Here is a 23,670-nt window from a genome sequence, read left to right as displayed (position 1 = left end):
CCTGCTTCAACGTTTCATTTGGAAACTCGCATGAACTATTCTCGGTGCTGCACTGGCCTGAACTACTACAGTTGGGTGTAAACCAAGTTTCTAAAACCAGATGGTATTCTGCTCTCTATATTTAATATTAAAGCACTGCTGAAGTACAACATTAACGATTGCTGCACTACTGGAGAAATCTCTTCTAGGTAAGCCCGAGGTCACAGCCGCAGAGAGCCCACCCATCTCTTCCGCAAGTCAGCAGGAGTATCTCAAATTCCTGTGCTTGCAGGCGTATTTCCTCAAAACTTCACCTACATTTCAAGTTCGTCCTTGAATGTTCAGTAGTGCTGTGGGTATGCAAGCAACCAAATCTCTCTTCAAAAGTAAACCAACTGATATTTGTACAGAGTTTGCAGTTTTCGCTGGCATGAAAAAGCACCGAGTAATAAACATTTCCAGCCATTATCGCAGCCAAACTAGTCTAACCCGCAGAGATACACTTTTAATGCTGCTTGACTTGGCAGCCAAGTGGTTTTACCTAGGCAAATGCTTAAGCTGTCAGGTATTTTCATCGCCCATAGCAGCCATACACATACAGCATATTACCAAGTGGAACATACCAAAAAGTCAACTCCTCGCTTCATCCACTGAGACAGCTCAGTCAAATCTACATTGATGAAGAACTAAACAAAGCTCTAAAGGAACAAGACGTTTTTAAAAATCAAATAATTCATGTATTACTGGAACTTCTGCTTCATTTTGTACTCCATGAATCATACTTGCTCATTTAAATTCATGACAACGTCTATGATTAAGGGAATGGCCTCTGCGACTCTGCATAGAAATGCAAGCTCTAGTTTTAAATCGGTAAAAATTCTGATTATATCATTTATTCTTTGCGTATACATACATATATATTCATATCTATAAATATACACATGTGTGTGTATATATATGCATACGCACACACACACACACACAATTTTTCAAATTACTTTATTTTATTTTTTGATGAAGCCTAAGATGAAACCAAAAGGAACACTTCCCCAGAAAGGCAAGTGATTTTGCCTAGACACTCTGGCAAGGCTCTTTTGAAAAGAGCTAAGACTAAAAATCTAATTCATGCCTTTCCATTCTGTAAAGTCAAGATTCAATGCAAGTGAATTTTTCCCTTTTATTAAATCCTAATTGTTACCTAAAGAAATACCGCAAATATATAAGGAGATGTTTTGTGTTTTTTTTTTTTTTTTAATTAAATCTATGGTTTTGGTCTGGCTTCAGAGTGGAAGTGGAGGAGTCCAACCTGTTAATATACAAACACTGACAAAGCAGCCTGAATCAGGCCTCAGAAACAGTCTTACAATAAAATCCTAAGAGCTTGTCACACTGTACATGCAAAACTATAAAAAAAAAATTCAAACTGAGCCAAACTAAAAATATAAGTTGTTGGAAAACAAGAAATAAATCATTTGCTATTTTGGAGAAGTGATAATGTTTGAAAATGAAAACCTGAGAACATCAAACATATTAAGCAAAATCTCTGCTTATATTTAAATCTGGCCAAGAGAAGTGAACACTGTTCCAACAGAACTGCAGTACAAAGTATCACATCCCACTCGTTTCTGGAAAGAAATATGCTGCAGTAAGAACCCATGTCATGTAATTAATTTAAAAATTGATTAAAAGTTTAGCACTAACAAAACACCTGGAATGACAGCCCTACTCATCGCTTTAGTTACTGAATCCTTTCAGCTTAGGTGCCCATACATTCTCTTGCACGGATGTTTGCTCCCGTGGAGGAACCATCGGCAGGAAGAGTCGGGCTCCGCGCTTCCTCGCTTCTCTTCTCTACAGAAAGTGAGAGCGAGGGTTCCACAATGAGTGCCGACTGTCGAGTCCCTGGCAGTGGGGTCACCGGTATGCAGCTTGTCAACAAAAGCCTCTGCACGCACAGAAAAATGCTTTCCAGTGTTTAGAATCACTGCTCAATAACACCCCCTAAAAAAAATAAAATGTGATTTCTTCACTTCCTGAATTACACCCAAATAATGAGTAATGAACTACAGCAGATGTAAACCTCGAAGACACAGCAGCATTAGTAGCCAGAATAAGCTAATTACATCGCACTTCACTCAAGGAATCTGCATTCAAACAGCTTCCCCTCACAACTCCCACTTTTACTTGGTTTGCAATAGATAAAGCAATTGATAATCAGAAGTCGGGTAAATTTCTATCTGGTAAATTCACTTGAAATGCAGCAGAGTTTACTACCAATTAATATCAAACCTGAACACTTGCAATTACTGGGAATAATAAGAAAAAGAGTAAAACCAAAAAATTCACCCTGGTTTCAATAGTGTCGGAGCTGAATTAAGATGATACAAATAAAATTACATTTCCTGCTCAATGTTGTTACCAAAACAAACTCTTTTTCTACAAAGAGAAATGTAGAACATTTTTGGCAACAACTACAGCAAGAAGTTCATTTACTACAGGTAATAAATGGTGCAACAAGGAGTGCTGAAATCAAGCTTCTGAAACAAGTTCATTTATTAAGAGGAGGAATGCTTTCAGTACACAGCACCACGGAGCTCTGAACCAAGCCACGCGGGAGGGATTATTGCGTGAGAAGCCGTCACTGTGGAGATAGCAGATTTGTAGTCAACCACAGGACTGCAGCTCATGCAAATGAAACTCAAAGCAGTTTTAAATCAGCCAGGACACCTCCTGATGACACCATGGAGCTTCAGAGTAGGCTCAAAACCGCTGGAGGAACTCAGGTGAATATTCAAGTAGCTGCCCTGTTCTGAGCTCCAGTTTGCCACGGCTAACTGGTGAGTCGACACAGAGGTTCACTTATCACACATAGACATACTCTCAGCTTCTCTGATGACACATAATCAAGAGGCTAGGCGAAGAGCTCAAATGATAAAATGCGAGTCATTTTGCAGGATATTAAGCTTAATAAATCACCATATGCTGTTTAATGCTCTAGTTACTGGAGTGGCAGCAAATAAGAGATTCAACAAATGTTGAGCATTTTTACGAGATGGAAAAGTAGGGCTACAAGCGTGGCAATAAAGGAGAGGATTTTTTAATCAGGAAAGGACTAGAACCCAAAGTAAAACAAATATTCACAATAACTGTGCTAAGTTTGGCAAATATCTTTATGAGGCTGTGGTGAGATTATATCTACATTTTCAGACATTATTATGCTGACCACTTCTGGTTCATCACTGCACATTAATGTGGTTTAACACATTCTTCCACCACGTTAATTATACTGAGCCCATTGTATGTACTTAAGGTAGCCAGCCCTTAATGGACATAGAGCCTTGCTGCACCTCTAATTACTCTTCTTGATCACTTATGCCAGTACATGCATTATCTGAAAGCATATCTTCCTTGCTTTCTTCTTTTTTTTTTTTTTTTAAAGCAATAATCTAAAATTTAAAACCATTTAGTCACTCTGAATTATTGGTTTGCAAAATCCCAGAGTTCAATGGAAAATTGGGAAGGGCTCAGATGATAAAAGTAATTTATGATGCTACGGTTCTAAAATTTCTAGATCAGTTAGAGAAGGTACCACTCAAGTATTCGAACCACATAAAAAACCAAAGGATAAAAAACTATACAACAGCAATAACCTTTCAAGCCCTTGTGGTAAAAGCCCTTACCTAGATCAGCTGCATACTAGGGTGCTGAATACATTGAAGGATCACAGAAAATCACATTGTAGAAGAATGTCACTATGAGAAGCAGCAGCTTGACTGCTGGAATAGCCCTCAGCAGCTCAACCTGAGATCCACTCTGCTCTATCATTCCCTTTGTTTTTGTAGGAGCTATTCACCTTTGAACAGAAACCCCAATTTTCTAAACTAGGATGAATAAAATATTTAAGCAACACCATTATGTCAATATTGAATAGGGGAAAAAAAAAAAACCACCACCATTTCCTTGTAATACTGCCTATGAGTTGTAAACAATGCAGTTATTGTATAAACAAAATGACTGATATCTTTGGACACAATTCAATGTAAACACTGATTGTACAGAAAATAATGAAAATTAGTAAGCTCATTCCTACCTTATTGTTTCTTCTATCAGTCGATCTGAGCTGAAAGCCAAAACAAAAGAAATGAAGTTAAAAAAGGGACAAGCACTAAATATTATTTTAGATTATTAAATCAAAGATCTCCATAATACAATCCTTGACAAATTTACCCTTAGAACATCTTATTTCAGGATGTTGTCACTTTTTGCTACTACACAAGATTTGGTATATCTGAGAGTCTTTGGAGAAGATGCATGTAGCGTTCTCTAGAGCAGCATTTCCTACCTGTATGCAAGAGCAGATGCTCAGAACACATAAAATACTGAGAAGACAGAAAAAGGATGGGCTCCTTGATTCACAGCTAAGTAATGTGAACTGAGCCTGATGTGTACCAGGAGCCCAGGACAGTTTGGAGTATTAGAGAAGGAAGCACCTATTTTTTTTTTTCTCTTTAATCCTGGATATTCCTGCTCATCCCCTCAAAAAAAGCAATTAAAAATGAAAGCTGAGGCTTGGTTCCAAGTAGTAACATCTCAAAACACTGCTTCAGAGCTAGTTTACCAAACACTGCTTTATGGTGGTTAAGAGGCAAGCTCTTTGTGTAGTAATACCAGTTGGATGAGAATTAAGTGATGCTTATGGGAAACAGAATACATGCTATCTGTAAGAGAAAGACCTTGATAACATGTGCCCCCTCCCCGTCGCTGCCCCACATCAATCGAGTTTCTATGTAGCATCGCTGGGAAAAGGACAGCCTAAAATACAGCACCACAGAGAGAACATTTCATTTAAAAACGGATGTGCAAGATTAAGATGACAAACAAGATCCTCAGAAGACTCGAGCAATTTCTCTTTTTCTGTACTCAACTTGTTATAGACAGGTTTTTAATCACTGTTTTACAGCCAATTATCCAAAAATCCCAGAAAAACATATCTCGTTACAGCAATCAATATCTCAAATGTAACACTGACATAGAATAGGTGACTGCATCCCCGCTTCCCGTATTGCAGAAACAATGATGCATCCCTACAATTGTGCCGTTTACCCCACAGATTTACGCAAACTCTTGTGGAATAACCGAAAAAAAAGTGAGTTTGCAGTTTAAGAAGGAAATCAATCTGACAGAAAGAAGTTTTATGTTGTACTGGATATTGCTTCCAGTATTAAAGCAGCATTTATTGCTGCCAAACTAAAAGGATTAAAATACACTGAAAGGGCATGACCATCTTTATCTTCCATCCTCCTTGTGTTTTGCCATCTCAGGAAGGGAAGGTATCAACAGCCTCCGGCACAGCACAGTCCTGCCTCTGACTCAGCCGGAGTTGCCCGATTTGGAACTTTTCTTCTACCCACAGAAATTCTGGAGATCCCCCCACACCTCCAGCTGGAGGCACGGGGAAGGAGCACGTTGTGCAGCGTGTGCGCGCGTGTGTAAACTGCTCGGAGGGGGGAGACGCTAACAGAATGTCCTTATTTGTCTGTGAAGAGGAGTGAAAACATGAAGGTTGCTATTTCAGTCTAGTCCATGGCTTGAAATATGGAGACAGCACACAGAGCACTAAAAATATTTTGCCCGATTTTAAGTTGAGAGGGACTCAACTGGGGCAGCAAACACTGAAAACACTGGAACTGGAACACTTCTTTCTGCTCCCAAAACAAAGCCACACTCCAAAGATTCACATCAGTTGCAAGTACCTCGGTTTAATCAAATAAAACCATTTGCATTCACTGTGGTATTTGTTACCGCTGGCACAGAGACGTAAAACACCCTAGTTATGTACACAAAGTGATGTAAGCAGTCCCAAGTCTCACAGCATCTGATACCGTCCCCAAGGCAAGCAGAAGAGAGAAGCGATGCATTGAAGATTTCTGTAACCGCTGATTCTCAAAGACACAAAATTCAACTGCAAATGTGCCTTTCATACATAGGTAGTCTCTAGCAGACAAGAGTATTATGTGGGCAATGCATAAGAATAAACTGCAAAAACATCAGAAAACAATCTGAAAAGCAAGAATGGTGCACAAGAATGCACCATTTTTAAAAAGTTTTGGGTTTTGTTTTTTTAATTTATTAACAACAAAAAGATACCAGGTGCCTAGCTGGAAATAAGTTACACTTACAAAAATTCTGTGGAACAAAATATTGCTAGAACAGTACCATTAAAAAAACCCTACCCTGGAAAAATCATCACCAGCATTACCATCTCTTTGTCCATTTAACTGATGATAGTATTTTCATGTTGATGAACTGAAGACGACAGAGAAGTTGAACACATTCAGAGACTGTAAGTGAACTGGGATGTTCTCCAGGGTTTTCAGAGCACAAAAAATTAGGCTTGCCCATTTGCAGCAGAGACAATAACTACTTTTTATGTTAGAGAAAGCTGTAGGTATGCAGTTTTATTATTTAATCAGAGATGTAAACACAAAAAGTATTTCAAAGCTTCAGATTCAATTATATTATACTGCATTATTTTTTATATATGTACGTATATATACATACATATAAAAATAAACCCTGGAAATGTAGCTACCTGTAAAATGATGACAGGCAGAACTTAATAAAAATGTATAAACCTAGTAATAAGCAGTTCTCAATAGCAATAAACACAGATATCAGATGCAAATGCCAACATGAGGCATTTACCAGGCATCTGAAGTCACAAGATCAATGTTTCTCAACTTATGGGGAGGTCATCCCAACTATTTAAAAGGATGAGATGCATACAAATTTTCTTTGGAATGACTGATGTATAGGTAAGGACAGACTGAAATAACTCTTATAGTCACAAATAAATAGCTGGGAAGCATAGAGATTTACTAAACACAACTTCTAGTATGTTCTTCCCACCCCAAGGAGCATCATCTTTTAATGGCCCTAAAAGGATTTCCAAAAACGTCTCTACTTTCAAGCCTCCAGCAGGTGAGCAAACTCCAGCAGAAAATGGCAATGACACTCACTGAAATTTTGGTAAAGGCAGTGTGAGCAGGAACATTTCATGGTAAAAACCTGCACATCAGAATCCCGCAGAGTTCTGTTAACTTTCGTACTTCCTGCAAAAGTTCAGTTTAAGCAGATGCTAGAGGCTTTTCTAAAGACAATAACATGCACTCATACAGCATCTTTTAAAGTCTTTCAAAGTTCTTGCAAATACAGGCTGTAATGTTCACTTACAGTGATATCCAGAAGCAAGCAGTTGTTCCATCATTTTACAGTTCATAACTATAGCAAGCAAGTTAAGGAAGATCAAGAACACAAAGTACAACGGGGCCCAGAGACCCAAGGGAAGTTTGCAGATTTCCAACTATTAATAATCTGTTTTACACAAATATAAGTTGTTCTCACAATTAGGAATAACGTTAATTTCAACTGTTTGACAAAATAAAAAGCAACAATATTGAAAGAGGTGATTTTGCTTAACTTACACTACAAGAAGAGGCTTTTAAAAAAAAAAGAAATCTCTTGACTTTGTTCTTCTGCTCTGCAAGCAAACACAACAAATCCAGTGGACATTACCTTATGAACACCCAAGCAAGCAAACGATGGATCTGGGCAATATTAATCTGATTTGCCATCTGTTTCAATAAACTATGCATTTTCACCTGTCGAGACAGACGGCACTTTGACAAAGCCATTTAAAAATACTATACGAAAGAAACGCTGAAAGATGCTGAGGCAATCACCTACTGTAATAAATGGCACAAATCCAACAGTAACAGTCATGCATATGAAATAAATCAGGCCTCTGTGCTACTGCTGTCTTGAAAAAAGACTGTGCAGTTTGTCATTTAAATATGCAGACAGGTAAATTAATCCAAAGGAAAAATTAAGTGAAATATGCCTACAGAATAGAAAAGAAGCCTGCCCATCACGTCAAGCTCTTACAACTAAAGAAAGCATTTTATGTTCTTTGTTTTTTTTAAAGCAAATCTCTGCCAGTAGCTAAAATTCAGTAATATAGATGATTACTGAGGTGAGGACTGGGCTTCCCCCATATCCTTAGATTTTGCTGCTGACTTACTAGCTAGATACCCAACACAAGCACTTGTCAGAGAAACAAGATACAGCAGTAAGACTCATCTGCACACAACTCATTTCACAATGTACTTTAAACCCTTCAGAAAAATTAAGGGCAATATTATCACGAAGAATAATTTAAAAGGATTAGGGAAAAACCCCTGTAGAATAAACTAATATAGTTCTTGATAATTATTTTCTTACTTTCATAAAGAATAATTACAGAAACAATAATTTTACTTTGTTCTTTCTCTAACTGCAAGATTAATCACTAGTCTCAGCTCTCTCAAACTGCCTGCACTAAATCTTTCATATTTTCAGTGTCCCGGATCACCAGGCAACACTGAGCTTCCAGGAATGGTAATACTGCAAAACATGCTTGATATTCTAATACAAATACACAGATTATGATGAAGCAAATCAGACTTATACAGCCAGTTATTTCCATCATCATAACCGTTCCTAACTCACAAATGAAAGAAAATTGTGCACACGAACACAAAAAACCCAGCTCCAACACATCTTTTCTGCTTGCCATCAAGATAACTTATCATCTTAAAACATCCTGAAGATGATTAAGCTCTTTAAAAACTTAACTAGAAAAACGTAAACCAGAACAGATTTTTTTCCTGTGATAACAAACAAGATATTCCAGATTTTATAAGACTCGTCTCATGCTTGATTCAACGCAGTGTGTCAAAGAAAGACTGAATTGCACTGGAGCTGCGCGTAGTGCTTGGACAGTCTCCCACAGCTGCTAATGAAGAGAAAAATTGGTGTAGAAGCCTACTCATTGACTGAGACCCAACGCAAGAGCACGGCGAGACAAACACACCTAGGGTACACGACACCCAAAGAGAGAAAATTTCTAACAGAGGACTGTGCAAACAACACAAAATTCGCTCCTGTGTTTTTATGGAAGAGCAGAAGTAGCACCTGCTATGAATGCACAGCATGCAACAGCACAGGGAGGAAAAGGAGTATATTTGACTACAAAGCATACATCTTATATTTCCAGCATGAGAAGAGCTAGCTGGCCAAAAACAAAGACGTGAGGTAAAATGGGCTTTTTCAGGGATGAACAGTTTGCCCACAGAAACCATTCTGAAAGCAGAGAAAGGTTCAAATACTGACGCAAACTGCTGCCTTTTGTGGGTTCCCTTTATATCTTAATTAAAGCATAAATCTGGATGCTAAGGAGATACGTTTTCACACTTTCTGTTGCAGCAGACAAAATGAAATGAGAGCCTACAGCAATCAAACATAAGAACCAGCACAAACATGAGCATTAAGTCAATGTATAGATTTGCTCCAAAGGAACAATATGTTAACAACATCACACCTACAAACTCTAAATACCTAAGTAAGCTTATTTCTGCAGATCATTGTTCTGGGGAGTCTGACACTCAGTAATCACTTCCAATAAGAATGAGGAGTAGTTGCAAAATTGGAAAAGAAAAAAAGCACAATAGCACAACATCACATTGCTTTTAATCAATGCAAGCAATTTGTTAAATCTAGAATGAAAGGCACTGGAACATAATGCATTGCTCTAGGCAGGAGTTAATCAAAATTATTTGGTGTTGAATTTCTTTCCAGATGGTTCACATGTACCTTGTATATGAAAAAAAAAACCATGCAAGAGGCATGCTTTTCACCGTAGGGAAGAGCCTGCCAAAGGATTTCCAGGAAAATAAACTGGTGGTGGTGAAACCTACTCCCTGCAACCTGCAATCCTATGACACAAAATTCATTAAAAATTGGACTCCTAGCTACATTACTAAGTAAATATCTCAACAGCTTACCAATTCCAACAATTTGGACTTAAGCTATAAGCTGACATAAGTACTTTCTTTGCAGCTGTGTAACATCTGTAAACATGTCTACATATGCACCATAACCAATAAAAAGATTAGTTGTTCTAACTCAGTTTAAGAACAATTTAATGGATGGAAGCAAATAGGAGGAGATCCCTGAACCCAGGGATCCACCTTCACAGGTCCGAGAACACCAACAGGTTGTTTCTCCTGGATTTCCAAAGGGTACAGTCTGCACCCTCCACGGAACTCCATGGACTTGTCTGGGAATTATCAACAGAGAGGAAGAAATGTTTCTGCAGAAAGAGGAGTTAGCCAAGAAAGCTCTTTGGCACGTAGACTACTGGGGAGAGTGCCTGATGTTTGAGAGTCCCAAGAGGGTGAGCAACAGCAATACTTCTTCCTTTAAAGCTAATCTATAAGGAAATAAGAGCCTTCTCAATAATCTGCAGTATATAGTTTACCCAAAGAACGCAGTTAAAAACTTAAAATGAAAACAGCTCCTATCGTCTAAATGAAGTGCAGCAGCTGGTTGCCTATTAGTAAGCATAAAACCCATGCCAGGGTGGCACCACCAGCCACATAATGAGGTTTCTAGAGGCCCTCTATTCATGGTTATGAAAGTTCCTGGATAGATTGACCCTCCCATATAATTGCTCTATATTACCCATAGGAACAAAGTTAAATGAACTGAGAAGGGCAGGCCTTACTGTAAGTCATTATCACTAACCACAACTGTCAGAACAATTCCAGTAACTTACTAATGGACTATATCGGCATTTCCTCAAATTTTACATGCTGCATGCAGAACTAGCATTCAGTGGGAGTGCTGTTTTCATTATTTCCTCTGGTTTAAAACATATAATTTAGATTATAACCTTTAACTGAAGGGGAAAAAAAACCCCAAAACCAAGCAACACAGCCTTTGATATCCAACACTGATCTGACGAAAAATGAGCTCTACTAAGATAACACGTCATTACTGATTTGTTGGGCACACACAGACAAGATAGATGCACAACTTAAAAGAAACACAAGCTGTTTATAATCTGTACGGTACGAAAAAAAATTGTGGCCTTTTTCTAGCTCAGTGGGTTTTGACTAAAGCTAGACAAAGCTAAAAAAATTGTTCTACTACTCACACACTCTTAAGTAACCAAGAAAAGAGAACACCAGGGGGAACGTCTTCCAGAAGAGGCCCATCATATAAACAACTTTGTAATTAATATCTTTTTAATTTCCAGAAAAGCTAACACAGAAATTAAGTGAGAGTTATCCCTAGGATGACAACCCAATTTTAATTTAGTATGAAACCTTAAAATACACACTGATAGAAATGTATTCTGCTTCCTAACTGCATTTTCACCTGCTGTGGTTTTGAGGGTTGGTTTGGTAGATGCAGAAAGCTATATGGCTTTCATCCAGGACTTGGCCAAAGTACCTGATGTTACAACTATCTACCTGCCTGTTTATTAAGTTTCAGAAGATGATTCTTAAAACTGCATAGTTAACTATACAATAGAATGAACACCTGTGGTTCAAAATTTAAAGTGCATACCACCACCTATAATCCAAATTCAGGATGCAATTCATTAACGGGTGAAGATCTCAACATTTTTCTTCCAACCCAATTTCACTGTGTTCTTAGGCTTGTCTTTTTATTTAAGACTGAACAAGATGCATTCTTCCAGAAGTGCAGCTATACTCAATACAAACAAGTCTCTAAAGCAAGAGGAAAGCACTCTGCATCTTTCACTTGACAACAAAACTAAGGTCCTTGAAAGGCTGTAAGCAAAATTGTATTATCAGGCTAAAATACAGATGCTTTAGTGGGACTAGTTCTGCTTACCAGCATGGATTTGATAGAAAGTATCCTCAGCAGAGGGAGTTGATGCCTTTTATCAAACCACTGGTACAGCAACGCAGTAAGATATCTGCATAGCCTACCGTACAGCAGCCAAGAACGACGAGAACCTCATTCTGATGCATTAGTACAGAGGTTCAAATTAAATAAACTCAAGAATGACATTCATACAGTAATATGGTAACCTTCCAGAGGTACACTCTGTATTTGAGAAAAATGGAAATAATCACTATTTAACATCAAATGAAATTCAACAGCTTGTTTTTACTGGAGGTTCCAATAGCAAATAATGAACCAGCACTTCTGCCCTTAAAGAAGAAGGAAGTACAGAGCCGCGCTGACAAAAAAAACGACATCGCATTAGAATAATAAGTGATTCTCAGGTTCCACAGGAGAAATTCTATAAAACTCCACCATTGTTGATTCTGTTCAAAAGATGCACCTACTTTTCAGAACCAACCCATGTAAGAAGGATTTCAGTACTTGTCAAAGTCCTAATTTCAATACGGACCTTGGGGGGGGGAAGCTGTCCTAGTTAAGAAGCAGTAGCAGTGTTGAAAGCAAGCTAAAAACAAATAAAACATGCATCACAGACTTGTTTATTTCTGAAACGAGCAAGAAACTTCAGAAGCAAACACAGAGCTCGGAAGTTTGAAGTGTGGTTTTATATCCCTCCCTTTCCCCAAATCAAGGGCATAGTGGTGTTTCTAAGGTAAAACTGAGAACCAGAGCAGAGTTTTAGTCCTAACCACCCTTTTTCTGTGATATATTCGGGTAATCTTTCACACTGTGTTACGAGAGTTTGTTCCTTAGTTTCTGCAGACATTCAAAAAGACCTAGGATAGTTTCCGTATCCTCTTTCCTGGCGGTACACGGAAGCTCATGCATAAACCTTCACATTTTATAGGGATGGAAAGCAAACAATGAGTTTGAGGTTCTTAATGCGAACACTGTGTGACTGCATTCTTTGTCACCTGGATAATTCAATTCTGTAGTGGAAGTTACAAACTCCCCAAACTGGGTTTTGTGCATGTGTATGGTGGGTTTGTTGGTTTTTTTTCCGGTTTGGTCATTCCCCCCCACCTTCCTTCAAATATCATTCATTTTAGACATAGTGAAATATAAAAATATCACAACAGTCATCAATGACAGATAAAGTATTGATTACAGGATTATTTAAAGCAATCCAACTATAAGGAAAGCATGCAAATAAACCTTGTGAGATGAATATAATCTTTGGTTTAGTGCTTTGGGGTAGGTTTGTTTTTTTAAGTCCTAAATACAGCACAGGAAGATGAAAAGCACTAGTTGATTTTACTCTAATAAAGCTCAAGCTATTTTTAGAGGGAAAACCTCTTTTAAATCCTGAAGTGCTTGGCTGATTTTCACGTTCTTTTATTAAGTTATTTATAAATAATAACGATACCCAGGAGAGCATCTTCTTCATTGCCTCAAGCTTTGAACCTCCCCAAATTCTCATTAAACTGCTTCAATAACTTGCTCATACAGTCATATAATTACAGTCACATAATAAGCAGTGAAGTTTTTTTTTTTTCCCAGAAGACATGAACCATCTCCCTCACTGAGGAATATTTGCTATTAAAATAAGAAAATAGGTAAGTTGTGCTCAGTCTGGTGTTGTAGTTAAGTATATGATATGCCCAAGTCTTATATTCAGTCTGGGACTGTTACAGGGGAAGCCAACCCAGCCACTGATGAAGTGGCCTTGTGTCATTCTGCCACGAATCTTCAAGAGACAGAGGTTCTGCCAGCAGGCTTGGAGATAAAACCCATTCAGTTCCATATATGAGGCTAAAGGAAGGAATCACTGATGCATAACTGCAACCGAGAAAACTCTGCAGCAATAGGAGACAGAGCAGAAAGAAAAAACAGAATCGTATTTTGAAACAGGATTACAGTACAAGTCGTTGTGCATCTTTAAGCAAGCTTTTGCAATACCAAAAATCCTCCTTGGTTCAAATCCCTTTCTTGAAAACCACTTTATTTGCGTTGCTGCTCAGACAGAGCATATATCCCTACCAAAAAAAGTCCGCATTATGGATATTCAATGGCAAGTCAGTCACTAAGGTAATTACCGCAGTCATCCTGACTGGCTAGCTGAGACACTAGCACGCACTTTTAATGCAATAGTTTCCCAAACTTCGTTATTCCAGAAACAAAGCAAACAAGTCAACAATATGTAACTGCATTTGGGAAAACAGTGACAGACCATTGCCAGAGCTCTTGCAATTAACAGCCAGCAGAGAAACATTTTAACCCAGATTCCTCAATCTCGCCTTGCACCGTATCTTCCAGTTGAATAGACAAAGTGCTGCAGCCTTCCATTACTACTGCACAGCAAGTCTGCAGCCAAGTTACACCGTATTCAGTGCTTCTTGGCAAACAGTCCAAACCAAGGCCATGCATAGCATGTATTGTGCTTTCATAGCAGATCGGTTTTGTTTTTTCATAACTGCTATAAAGCAAAGAAATTTATTCATTATCAAGTGCTGTTTCAGTTAAAATCTGTATTAAAATTAAGAGAATGGAGCGACAAGACCACCACATTCTGCTTTGACATGAACAAAAAATAAATTTAATTTAGAGGCAAGTTTTGCAATTAAAAAAACCCAAACCTTATTGGGCCTGACTAAAGTGGAGCTCAGCAGTTCTGAGGCTGCAGAGCAGGCAGCCAGCAGGCACCCAGGGCAGAGGCTCATCACACTCTTCCCTCCCTGCTGCTTCCCCAACCACCTTGGGAAGGAAAAAGGAATTGGTGAGTTAGCTGTTTTTCCTACAGTCTCTTTCCTTCCAAAGGAAGATGAAGGAGATGCAGTGGCGAACCACATGTCAGCCGGAGCAGTTACTGCCCAGGCATCTGTGCGTCCTCCCCCTGCAACTGGAGGAGAGGGAGGGGATGGAAGGGGAGACAACAGCAGTTCTCTGGTTTTAATCTAATACTGAAGGTCCACTGAGATCCACAGGAACCTGAGCAGCAACAGCACAGTGAATGGAAATCAGAGCTTGCGGAGCAGAGAACAGGATAACAAAGAAAAGGAAATTAAATTAAGGTAGAAAATTGGTAGCTTTTTCCCAAAAGATCAACACACCTGTAATCAAAAACCCTGTAAGGTGTCTCAGCATCTCATTAAGCTGACTTCTCTGTGCAAATCAGTACTGAAGTGAAAATTTGTCAACAACATCGATATTTAGAAGAAAAATGGTCAACAAGTCACTCCCTCTATTAAGATCTGGACTGTGTTACGAACAAAGTCTGAAAGACGTTTCCCGGTGATTATTCTCTACTGAATGTGGCCATTTCTGCCCAAACAACAACAGGAAATTTGAAATAGTTTTGCTGAAAAATGAAAGGCAATAATAATAATTAAAAAAATATTTAGCACTCCAGAGTACTTCACATATATGAAGTACTGCACGAACATTAATTTATCCTAATCATCTCCATGAATCAGGTATGTATTATTAATAGCACCATTACGCAACTGCTGCAGATTCCCGTTATTTCTTTTGCTCAGTTCTCTTATTCCTCTTTTCTCTTTCACATGCAGAGCACATCCCTCTTTCATTTGTTTGCTCTCCTCCTTTTCTCCTTCAAAGTTTCTCACTCACCTACTCTGGCACCCCCACCCTCTCTGTTCCCAGGGCTAAACATTTTAAGACACACAGGGATGTTTTATGTCCTTAGCTACCCTGAACACTTTGAGCAGGTTCATCTCATCTATCTGCATCACTTACACCTGATACTCTAAGCTGAAACTTTTTTTACTGGATCAACTGATAGCCTGCATAGCAACACGCACCAGAAACATGCAGTCATCTGACAACAATTAAAAACACAGCTCATGAGAATCTGCACCAGCACAGGCACCCGCTTCACCACCAGCCACTTCTTTTGGCAAAGGACAAGTGTCTGATTTTTGAGCACTGGAGCTGAGTAATAAAGCAATAGTCATACAGTGGCCCTACAACGACAGAACAAATCTACTACAGGAAATGCTGGCCACCACTAAGTGGTCTAGTTTTCATCTAGTTTTACAAGGAATTCATCATAGATAATAAAATCCGTAATTTCTATCTAAACCCTGGAAGCCTTCATCAATTTTTACACAAATTTATCAGTATCACCTGATATGATATCATTCACATACAATGCAAGCACACAAGGGATACTCGCATACACACGCAATATTGCCAATTTAATCAAACACATTAGTCCCTTCTTTGCTGCCTTAGACTATAACTCATCAGTAACTGCAGAATTTCTCAGGGCAAACACTAAGTTGACAGGACTCTTTCCTCTGCGGCAGCACTTTTCAGAGCAGTTTTTAAAATGCTAAGCTAGATCTATTCATCAAAATTGTTTTCTTTAGATGGAAAACAGCACTACAAGAAGAAGGATGACTTGTTTACCTCCCTGGCCAAAAGCATACAAACAGAAAAGATGAGACAAACACCTTTACTGAACAGCACAGACCCGAAAAAACAAGCATCCAAAAATCAACTGCAAAAAATGACCATGCTAGACTTGGTATTTCTTTAAGCATCTGACATGCCAAAAGATCTGAGGTATTAGGTAAAAGTATTAGCAGGGCATCAATATTCGACAAGACCTGTCTTTCAGCCTCATTTTAATTAACAGGTGTTAAAATTTTTATTGAAAAATTTAGGCATTATTGTTTTTCTTTCCAGAGGTAGGTAAAAACTATCCTTAAATGATCTGTATAGAAATTAAGTAGCAAACTGAGAGACTCAGAAACTATATGCCTCCCACCTACAGTCAATAAAATTTCTAGACAAATCTCCTTTCCCAATAAAACTCAGCACCAGCTGATTTATCAAATGAATTGAACCAGCAGCGAAGCTTTCCGTCAAAGAGAGACCACCACAATTTGGTGGTCTAACCCTCCCAGAACTGGGGTGCGGCAGCGCGGAGCCCCGCGTGCCCCCAGCCCGAGGGCTGCCCCGGCGGCACCGTGACCCTAACGTGCAGGCGCACAACGCCCTCGTGCCAGCAGCGCTGACTCAGCAGCCAGCCCCACCCAGGGAAAGTGAATCCAAATGGATGCACGATCCTCATGGCTTAATGGACAGCAGTTTTATGTATTACAGGCATAGCAAGGGTTTGCACAGCACTTCAGCTGTTGTAATTCCCTTGGTGCTTAATATACGTCGGATCCTTTTATTCATCAGAACTTTGGACTCAGATTCTTTATTTCCCCTCCTTTTTTCCCCGTTACCTACATATGTAAAATCAAGACAGGCAGATTCTCCTTCATTCTTAGTCCTTCCAGAAGAGATGATGTTCAAAATGTGACAGAAAAATAAAAAGCCAGATTTAGGCAAAAAGCAGAGGTCCAGCTTCTCTCCAAAGTCCCTCCCAGAGAAGAGCTTTCTGGCTCTCCTCCTCTTACTCCCAAGTGAGATACCACCACAAACAATACCGCCTCGGGCTGCCAGCATGCTTTTTAAAGAGCATTCACGGAAAACGCCGCCAAGAGTAAACTCAAGTTTCCGCTTACCCTGTCTCACATGGTAGTGCATAAAGAAAAAGGCTGACAGACGAGTCTGGTACTCTGCAGTGGGGTAATAGCTCATACATTCCCCATTATCAGATCATGGAATAAATACGTAATAGGTTAAAGTACTTAATATCATAAATTAAGCAGGGTCAAGACCAAGTGAACGCTCCAGTATTCGATATGAATATATCATTCCTGTGGCATTATTTCATTACTTTGCAGCATATAATAATACACTTGCAAAGTTTATGTTCCCATCTCCATTTTTCAAGCTCTTTTAATAGGTTTCACAACTTCACTAAAAACATATTTGAATTTTTACTGTTGTGTCTTTGTGACAATGTATATGTATTTATCATGCAGTTCTATTAATTAGTCTAGCACCGTGATTTACTGCACTGCAAATATTCAGCATCAACACTCACACAAAGCTTGTCAGCTTATCCTAGGAGCATGTTTGGTATAATCTGCCAGCTCCTGGTGATTTCTTGGGACCTTTTGCTAGTTTTTACAGCTTTTCAGCATTAATAGCTCATTAATTCCCTTCTCTGAAGGCAAATATGTTGAAACTCTTGAATAATTTCCTCTGCCAGTATCTCTTTCTGAGCTTACTGATTCTCAGTTCAAAAGTTTTGAACATCTTGCAAGCTTTGATTTTTCGCCAAGGCTGTCTTCTGCTTCTACACCAGATTTCTTCATACACCTTACAGTTATCTCCACCTCGCAGTAGTATTCCACGATTAGTTTTGGTTCTGTTTTCTTTTCCTCAGTGTCGTGGCGGTTTTTTTAAGTTTTGACATTTTCAAATAATCACCTAGAAGATGGCTTAACTTCTGAAACTGCCTTATTTAATTCTATTTTTCATGCATTTTTATCCTAAAAACATACTGGAAAGTTTAGCATGTTTAAAGAGATCAAAGTAATCAATGCCTCAGCGAATGCTAGGCTCAAATTCTTGAAGACATCCACCAGATAACGTTTACAAAATGGCTTAAGTTTTCCTCTCCTCACTGTTTCAAACTTTTCAAAATAGTCAGAGGACTGTCAGTTTCTTAGAAGTATATTTTACAACTCCAGAAATACTTTATTTGTAGCCTTCTTTAACAAAATGCCAAATGTATAAAAGTATTTACCACCCCTCCAATAAGAAAACAAAGCAAAACAGAAAACCCCACGCACAACATCTAGGAAGAATCAGGTTTACTCAGATTAACTGACATTGATTATTCAGAGGACAACATTTCAGGTAACATTCACCTCCAAAAAAATTAAGATTGTTTTTTTTTCCCTGGAAACTTTACATTTCCTGATCATGCATGTTTAATAATAAACGCAACCTAACAAAAGTCATCATTCAAGCTTTAAATCAATTAATTTCTAAGTTTTAAAGATATTCAAGAAAATTGAGAATGAAGTGGTGGTAAGCCACAATCGAAAAATTTGGTTTTAATTTCCTGTAAAAGCTTTTTGTGCAGTTCTGGCTAGAAGTTTAAGTTATCTTTAAGAAAGCACATTTCAGAAAGCCACAGGTAATTTTTTTTTTTTTTTTTTTTTTTAAAAATGAAAGCCTGCCCTCTTGTGTAAGACTGCGGTTTAGCATGACTACAGTCAAGAACACAGAGGCATGAAGATCAGTGCTACTTCTCGACTATCTAGAAAACATGAACCTTCCAGCGCTCTTTTATCAGAGTGCGCTGCTTTTGCTGAATGGGGAGCACACAAAGTGGCTACTCATAATCTAATGCCCTCTCTGCAACAAGAATAAAAAGAAAGTGCTTCCTATTTTGCTTGTTATCTTGGCTGATAAACTACAGTCATTTTGCAAATATTTAAGTGCACAGGTAATTTTGGAATTAGTCTCTTCCACCACCTTTTGTACACTTTCAGTAGAGACAAAAGGAAAAAAAGGTTCTTCCCTGCCTGACTCTGACAAATAAAGAAGAAAGGGAAAAACAGCTAAATCATTGGGACTTTCTGTTTTGTTTTTTAACCCTTATCCCAGTTAGTATGGCATAAAGGCATCTACTTCCTTAAGAGAGGATGCCAAGCATGAAGTCTGAGTCACAAGCGACTTGCGAAAGCCCACTGCAGACAACATATAGATGTCACTTAGTTGACAAGATCCTAAAGTCAAAATCACTGAGAGCTACCATGACTACCGCCCACTATATGCGCTTCACAATCAGCATAAGCAATAATTGTTTATCCAGCTGCATCAGTAGCAGCACTGGCAGAGAATACATAGTGCAAGGCATTCATTGTGGACATATATATCTACAAAGGGAGAAAGCTTTCACGCATACTTGAAATTAAGAATGTTTCATCCCCCAGAAAAGTTAGGCACCTCCAACATAAGTAAATAACAAATAACACCTACTTTCGAAGGTGTTCGTGTTCCTTCAGGAATAGTTCTGTTCTTCTGTTATTCACGCCAGACCCACTTTTATATGATCTAAAACCCAACAACAAAACAGAATCTTATCACAACCTTAGTAAGAGCTGTGAATTCAAGTAACTTTTTTTGCTTTATTCAGAGCACAGACAAATAAGCTATGCCAAGTATTCTCCTGCAGGAGGGTTTCCCCCTTCTCCCTCCGAGGACAGCCCTATACCATTGCTACAACAAACAATACAACTTACTCGATATCTTTTCGTACTGATCCCAACAGATTCTCCCTTTCTCGTATTGCCAAAAAGTTCGCTTTGGTTTTATGGAATTCATGCGTATAATCCTGTAATAAAACAATTATTCCAAACTTAGGATCCTGAGATAAATTTAACAACACAATACACTCAAGTAAGATCCAACCATCTTTTAAAATGTTACCTGTTCTCTAATACAAAGTGCAAGAACAACTTATGACATTAACATCAAAAATGCTTGGAAGTTAATGCAAAGTGTTTTTAAAACTCACTGCTCTTACAGTGGTTGCTAACTTTTGATAGCTACAGCTAAGGTCATAGAGGGAAATCCACTGTAATTCCTTCTCCCAATTTCATATACCTTCAACGTTCTGATGAATCATCGTTTTGTGCTGGAATTTCCCATTACTGGTTGAATCAGAAGCCCTAGTAAAACCTACTTATGTGTTGTGATAAAGATGTTCTTGGGTTTATTTTGTTAAATTACACCAGATGTAAAAGAAGTCTTTTCTGAACAGTGAAGATGACTTTTTTTTTTTAACATGTTCAAGTCGCAATTTTACATTTGAAAACATTTCAGGCGGCTAATACTTCTTGAAAACCAATTTAACTGACAACTGGTGTCCACCAAAACCATTGTAAACATTCAGCACTATTTTCCATATAAATTCTACAGCTTTTACAAAACACTATGCTTTTTACATCGTGTATTGCACAGATACAAAACAGAAATCAAACTGTACACGACCAGCCAAATAAAACATGCATTTTTAATATTACTATGCCATGAAAACATCACCAGTTTGAAACACGGTTGATTTATAACACTAATTAGTAGCTTTAGCTATCATATTTTCTTCATCTCCCTTTAGCAGTTTGGATGGGTTTACAATCATGTTTTCTTAAGTGTGATGTTCCTTCTCATATTGCTATGTGATAGACCACACAGACAAGATAATTCATTACAGTACCTTTCCCCTTTTGCTTTACAAAAGACGCCTACATAAGATGGCATGCTTTACTGTTCTCTCTTAGTTAGGTACTAGTCACCAATATGACATAAAAAAATGCTATTTTTTCAACTCAGAGTTCACTGATTGGGGTGCCTGGAGAGAAGAAAAGCAAGATGGGATCGGTGGCATTTAAATCTTCTGGTAAGACATTCAAGCATGCTGTGATATCAGTACTGCTAATAATTATTCCAAACAACAGAAAAAAAAAAAGGAAGACAGACACACATTTGTTACCTGCAATATGTCTCTATGACGCTGTAACGTATGCATCAGTGCAGCATTCAGGGACGGGACTCCTGCACTGTTTGTGTATTCTGCCATTTTGTCATTTATTCCAGTAAGCTAGAGGAAGGAAAAAAAAACCAAAACCACAAAATGGCTTATTGTTGTAAGAAAGTTACAATGCATAAGTTGAAGGAGCTAGCTCTAACGACAGATGCATACCTTCAGAAACGCTTGTCTAACACCCACACTAGTATTTCCTAACATTCATTATAGAAACCTGTACTGCAGTATTTCCTAGATGCTGAAGTAAAACCACAGTAACTTGAGTTACCTTTCCCAGAAGTTGTTCAATCTCCACAGCCATGGTCTCAAACATTCTGTCCTGGCTTGATCCATTTAAGAGAGGAGTTGTGTCAGAGCTAAGGAAAAAGAGGAGGAGCAGTTACTGGAAAGTACGTCACCTTTTCATGAATGCACGAAATAAGGAAACACTAGTGTTAGGTGTTGGCAAGCTCCACTACCCAGGTTCCCTGAAGAGACGAATGAAGCTCAGAAAAATTACATTTTCTTATCATACGTGCCTTTAACTCTTATCTGAACTAATGACACAGTATCACCTGGGGAAATATAAACCTGGAAGATATGCCTGACACCAAACACTTGTCTACTACCAGCACCTGTCTGGCACCAATGCCCTTCTCTCCCCAACTTTTAAGCTTGATTTACTTATTTATTGGCAGGAGGGAGCACTGCACTATTAGCATGTTACACCAGCCACATAATTACACCTTAATAACACAGCATTAGGACAACCCACTGACCTATTAAGCAGTCAGTGTTCTACAGAGCAATACAAACCACACAATTCATCACAATTACAGTTTTATACAGTACACCTTCCCTATATGCTTTTCAAGATAAACTAAAACCACAATGAAAAGTCCTATCTAAGCAATAGAACAGAAACACAACACAGGGTATGCCAACCTGCAGAAGTATCACAACTAACACCTTTCAGAGACTACTCATTTGTTTGGTAATCTACCATAACTAGAGTGAGAGAAGTAAGTTTTGCATAGGACAGCACAAATAACTAAAACAATTAGATTACATGGCAAGTAACAGCACAGAGCCAGACACAAAGGAGAGACTAGGACTCTGATTCAACAGTAACATGATCATTCTTGAGGCTCTCTGAGGCTTCTAGAACCAGAAATTCATGGAAAGGTTCAAAATTGATTCAATCATCAAATTAAATAAATAAAAATATCAACACGCGTACATACAGTAGTCACACTTACAACTGATACACAGTGTTGGGACCCACAGTTAATAAGCAAAGAATGGCAGATTTAAAGGTTGCGCAGAGGGACAGAGAAGTTGATAATTAGTGCTGTGGAACTGCAGGGAAGACCTCAACTCTGGCCCACAAGAGTTGAAGAAAGACTTGAAAAGTTTTATCACATTAATTCTTCAGTCAAACACGAATCTGCCTAAAGCAAACAGAAACTATTTATATATATATACACACATATGTACCTATCTGGTTCATATATATCTATAAACATATATATAGCTCTGTTACTACTCCTCCTCTTTGGAGAAAGCCAGAAACAAACAGCTACCCTTCCTGAACAGAGAGCCAGTCCCCTGTGCAACCTGGGACCAGTCGCACCTGCTCAGTGCTCCAGTTCCTTTATCATTAAAACAGGGATCACGAAGACCACACCAGCCCACCCAGTAAATTCCCATAATACTGAAGTCCCTGACAATCTCCTGCTAGTTTAATACAAAAAAACTGGAATATAAGCCGATGTAGCGTGCATTAAAAAGCCCTATTGTTAGTTCACGCACTAACCCCACAGTTACAAACTGAAGTTTAAATTCTTCTACTCCTTTACTTCCCCTAGTAACATATATGCTCTCAGGATGCACCACCGCAGCCCACACACCTTTCTGACTCACGTGCCAGTATCCCTCAATATCACGTCAAGACCAACACCACCACCACAGCATCAAGAAGTGCTGAAATGCGCTTCTTAAGCAGCTAAGCACAAAAGCAGTGGTGGGACTAGCATTAAGCAGATTACAAAAATAAACCAAGTACCACGAGCAGCATTTAAAACATAAAGAAATGCGCTAGTACCTATACCTGTCGCGCCTTCCGTCTCGGGTGCTGCTGTAGCTGGTGCAGAGTTTGCTGAAGGAGACCAGCTTCAGGTCCAGCTCGTTCTCCAGCTGCCTCGCCTGCTTCCTGAGATCTGCACAGGGCGGCCGAGAGTGGGGGAGAAGTCACAAACCCGCACGGTGACCCCAAGCCTTTGGGGGACGCGTTTGCACGAGGTGCTTTCAAGCGGAGCTGGCGCAGACCGCTCGGGAGCCCCAGGGAGGGGAACCCCCAGAGAAGGGGGGACCGACAAGACGGGGCCCTCACAGAAGGGGAGCACCCCACGCTAAAAGGGTGGACACCCGCAGGCCCTGTCCCACACGACCAGGAGGGTCCGGCGCGGGGT

The 23,670-nt window shown here is 39.0% G+C and overlaps 1 protein-coding gene across 1 annotated transcript in view; it reads right to left on the bottom strand.

Annotated features, from left to right (window-relative positions):
* GOSR1 (golgi SNAP receptor complex member 1) overlaps window positions 1-23,437 on the bottom strand; it is a gene marked incomplete at its 5' end in the record, with an annotated part of 29,692 nt that extends 6,255 nt beyond the window's left edge. The window contains 6 exons of the mRNA XM_009574697.1: window positions 4,070-4,099; window positions 19,654-19,728; window positions 19,917-20,008; window positions 21,167-21,274; window positions 21,489-21,576; window positions 23,310-23,437. Coding sequence (XP_009572992.1) covers window positions 4,070-4,099; window positions 19,654-19,728; window positions 19,917-20,008; window positions 21,167-21,274; window positions 21,489-21,576; window positions 23,310-23,437 — 521 coding nt within the window. The remainder of the gene's footprint in view (window positions 1-4,069; window positions 4,100-19,653; window positions 19,729-19,916; window positions 20,009-21,166; window positions 21,275-21,488; window positions 21,577-23,309) is intronic.
* Between the last annotated feature and the right edge of the window lie 233 nt (window positions 23,438-23,670).

The sequence above is a fragment of the Fulmarus glacialis genome, unplaced genomic scaffold (genome assembly GCF_000690835.1).
Source record: "Fulmarus glacialis isolate BGI_N327 unplaced genomic scaffold, ASM69083v1 scaffold11903, whole genome shotgun sequence".
Taxonomy (NCBI): Eukaryota; Metazoa; Chordata; class Aves; order Procellariiformes; family Procellariidae; genus Fulmarus; species Fulmarus glacialis.
This window is presented reverse-complemented; position numbering and strand designations above follow the sequence as displayed.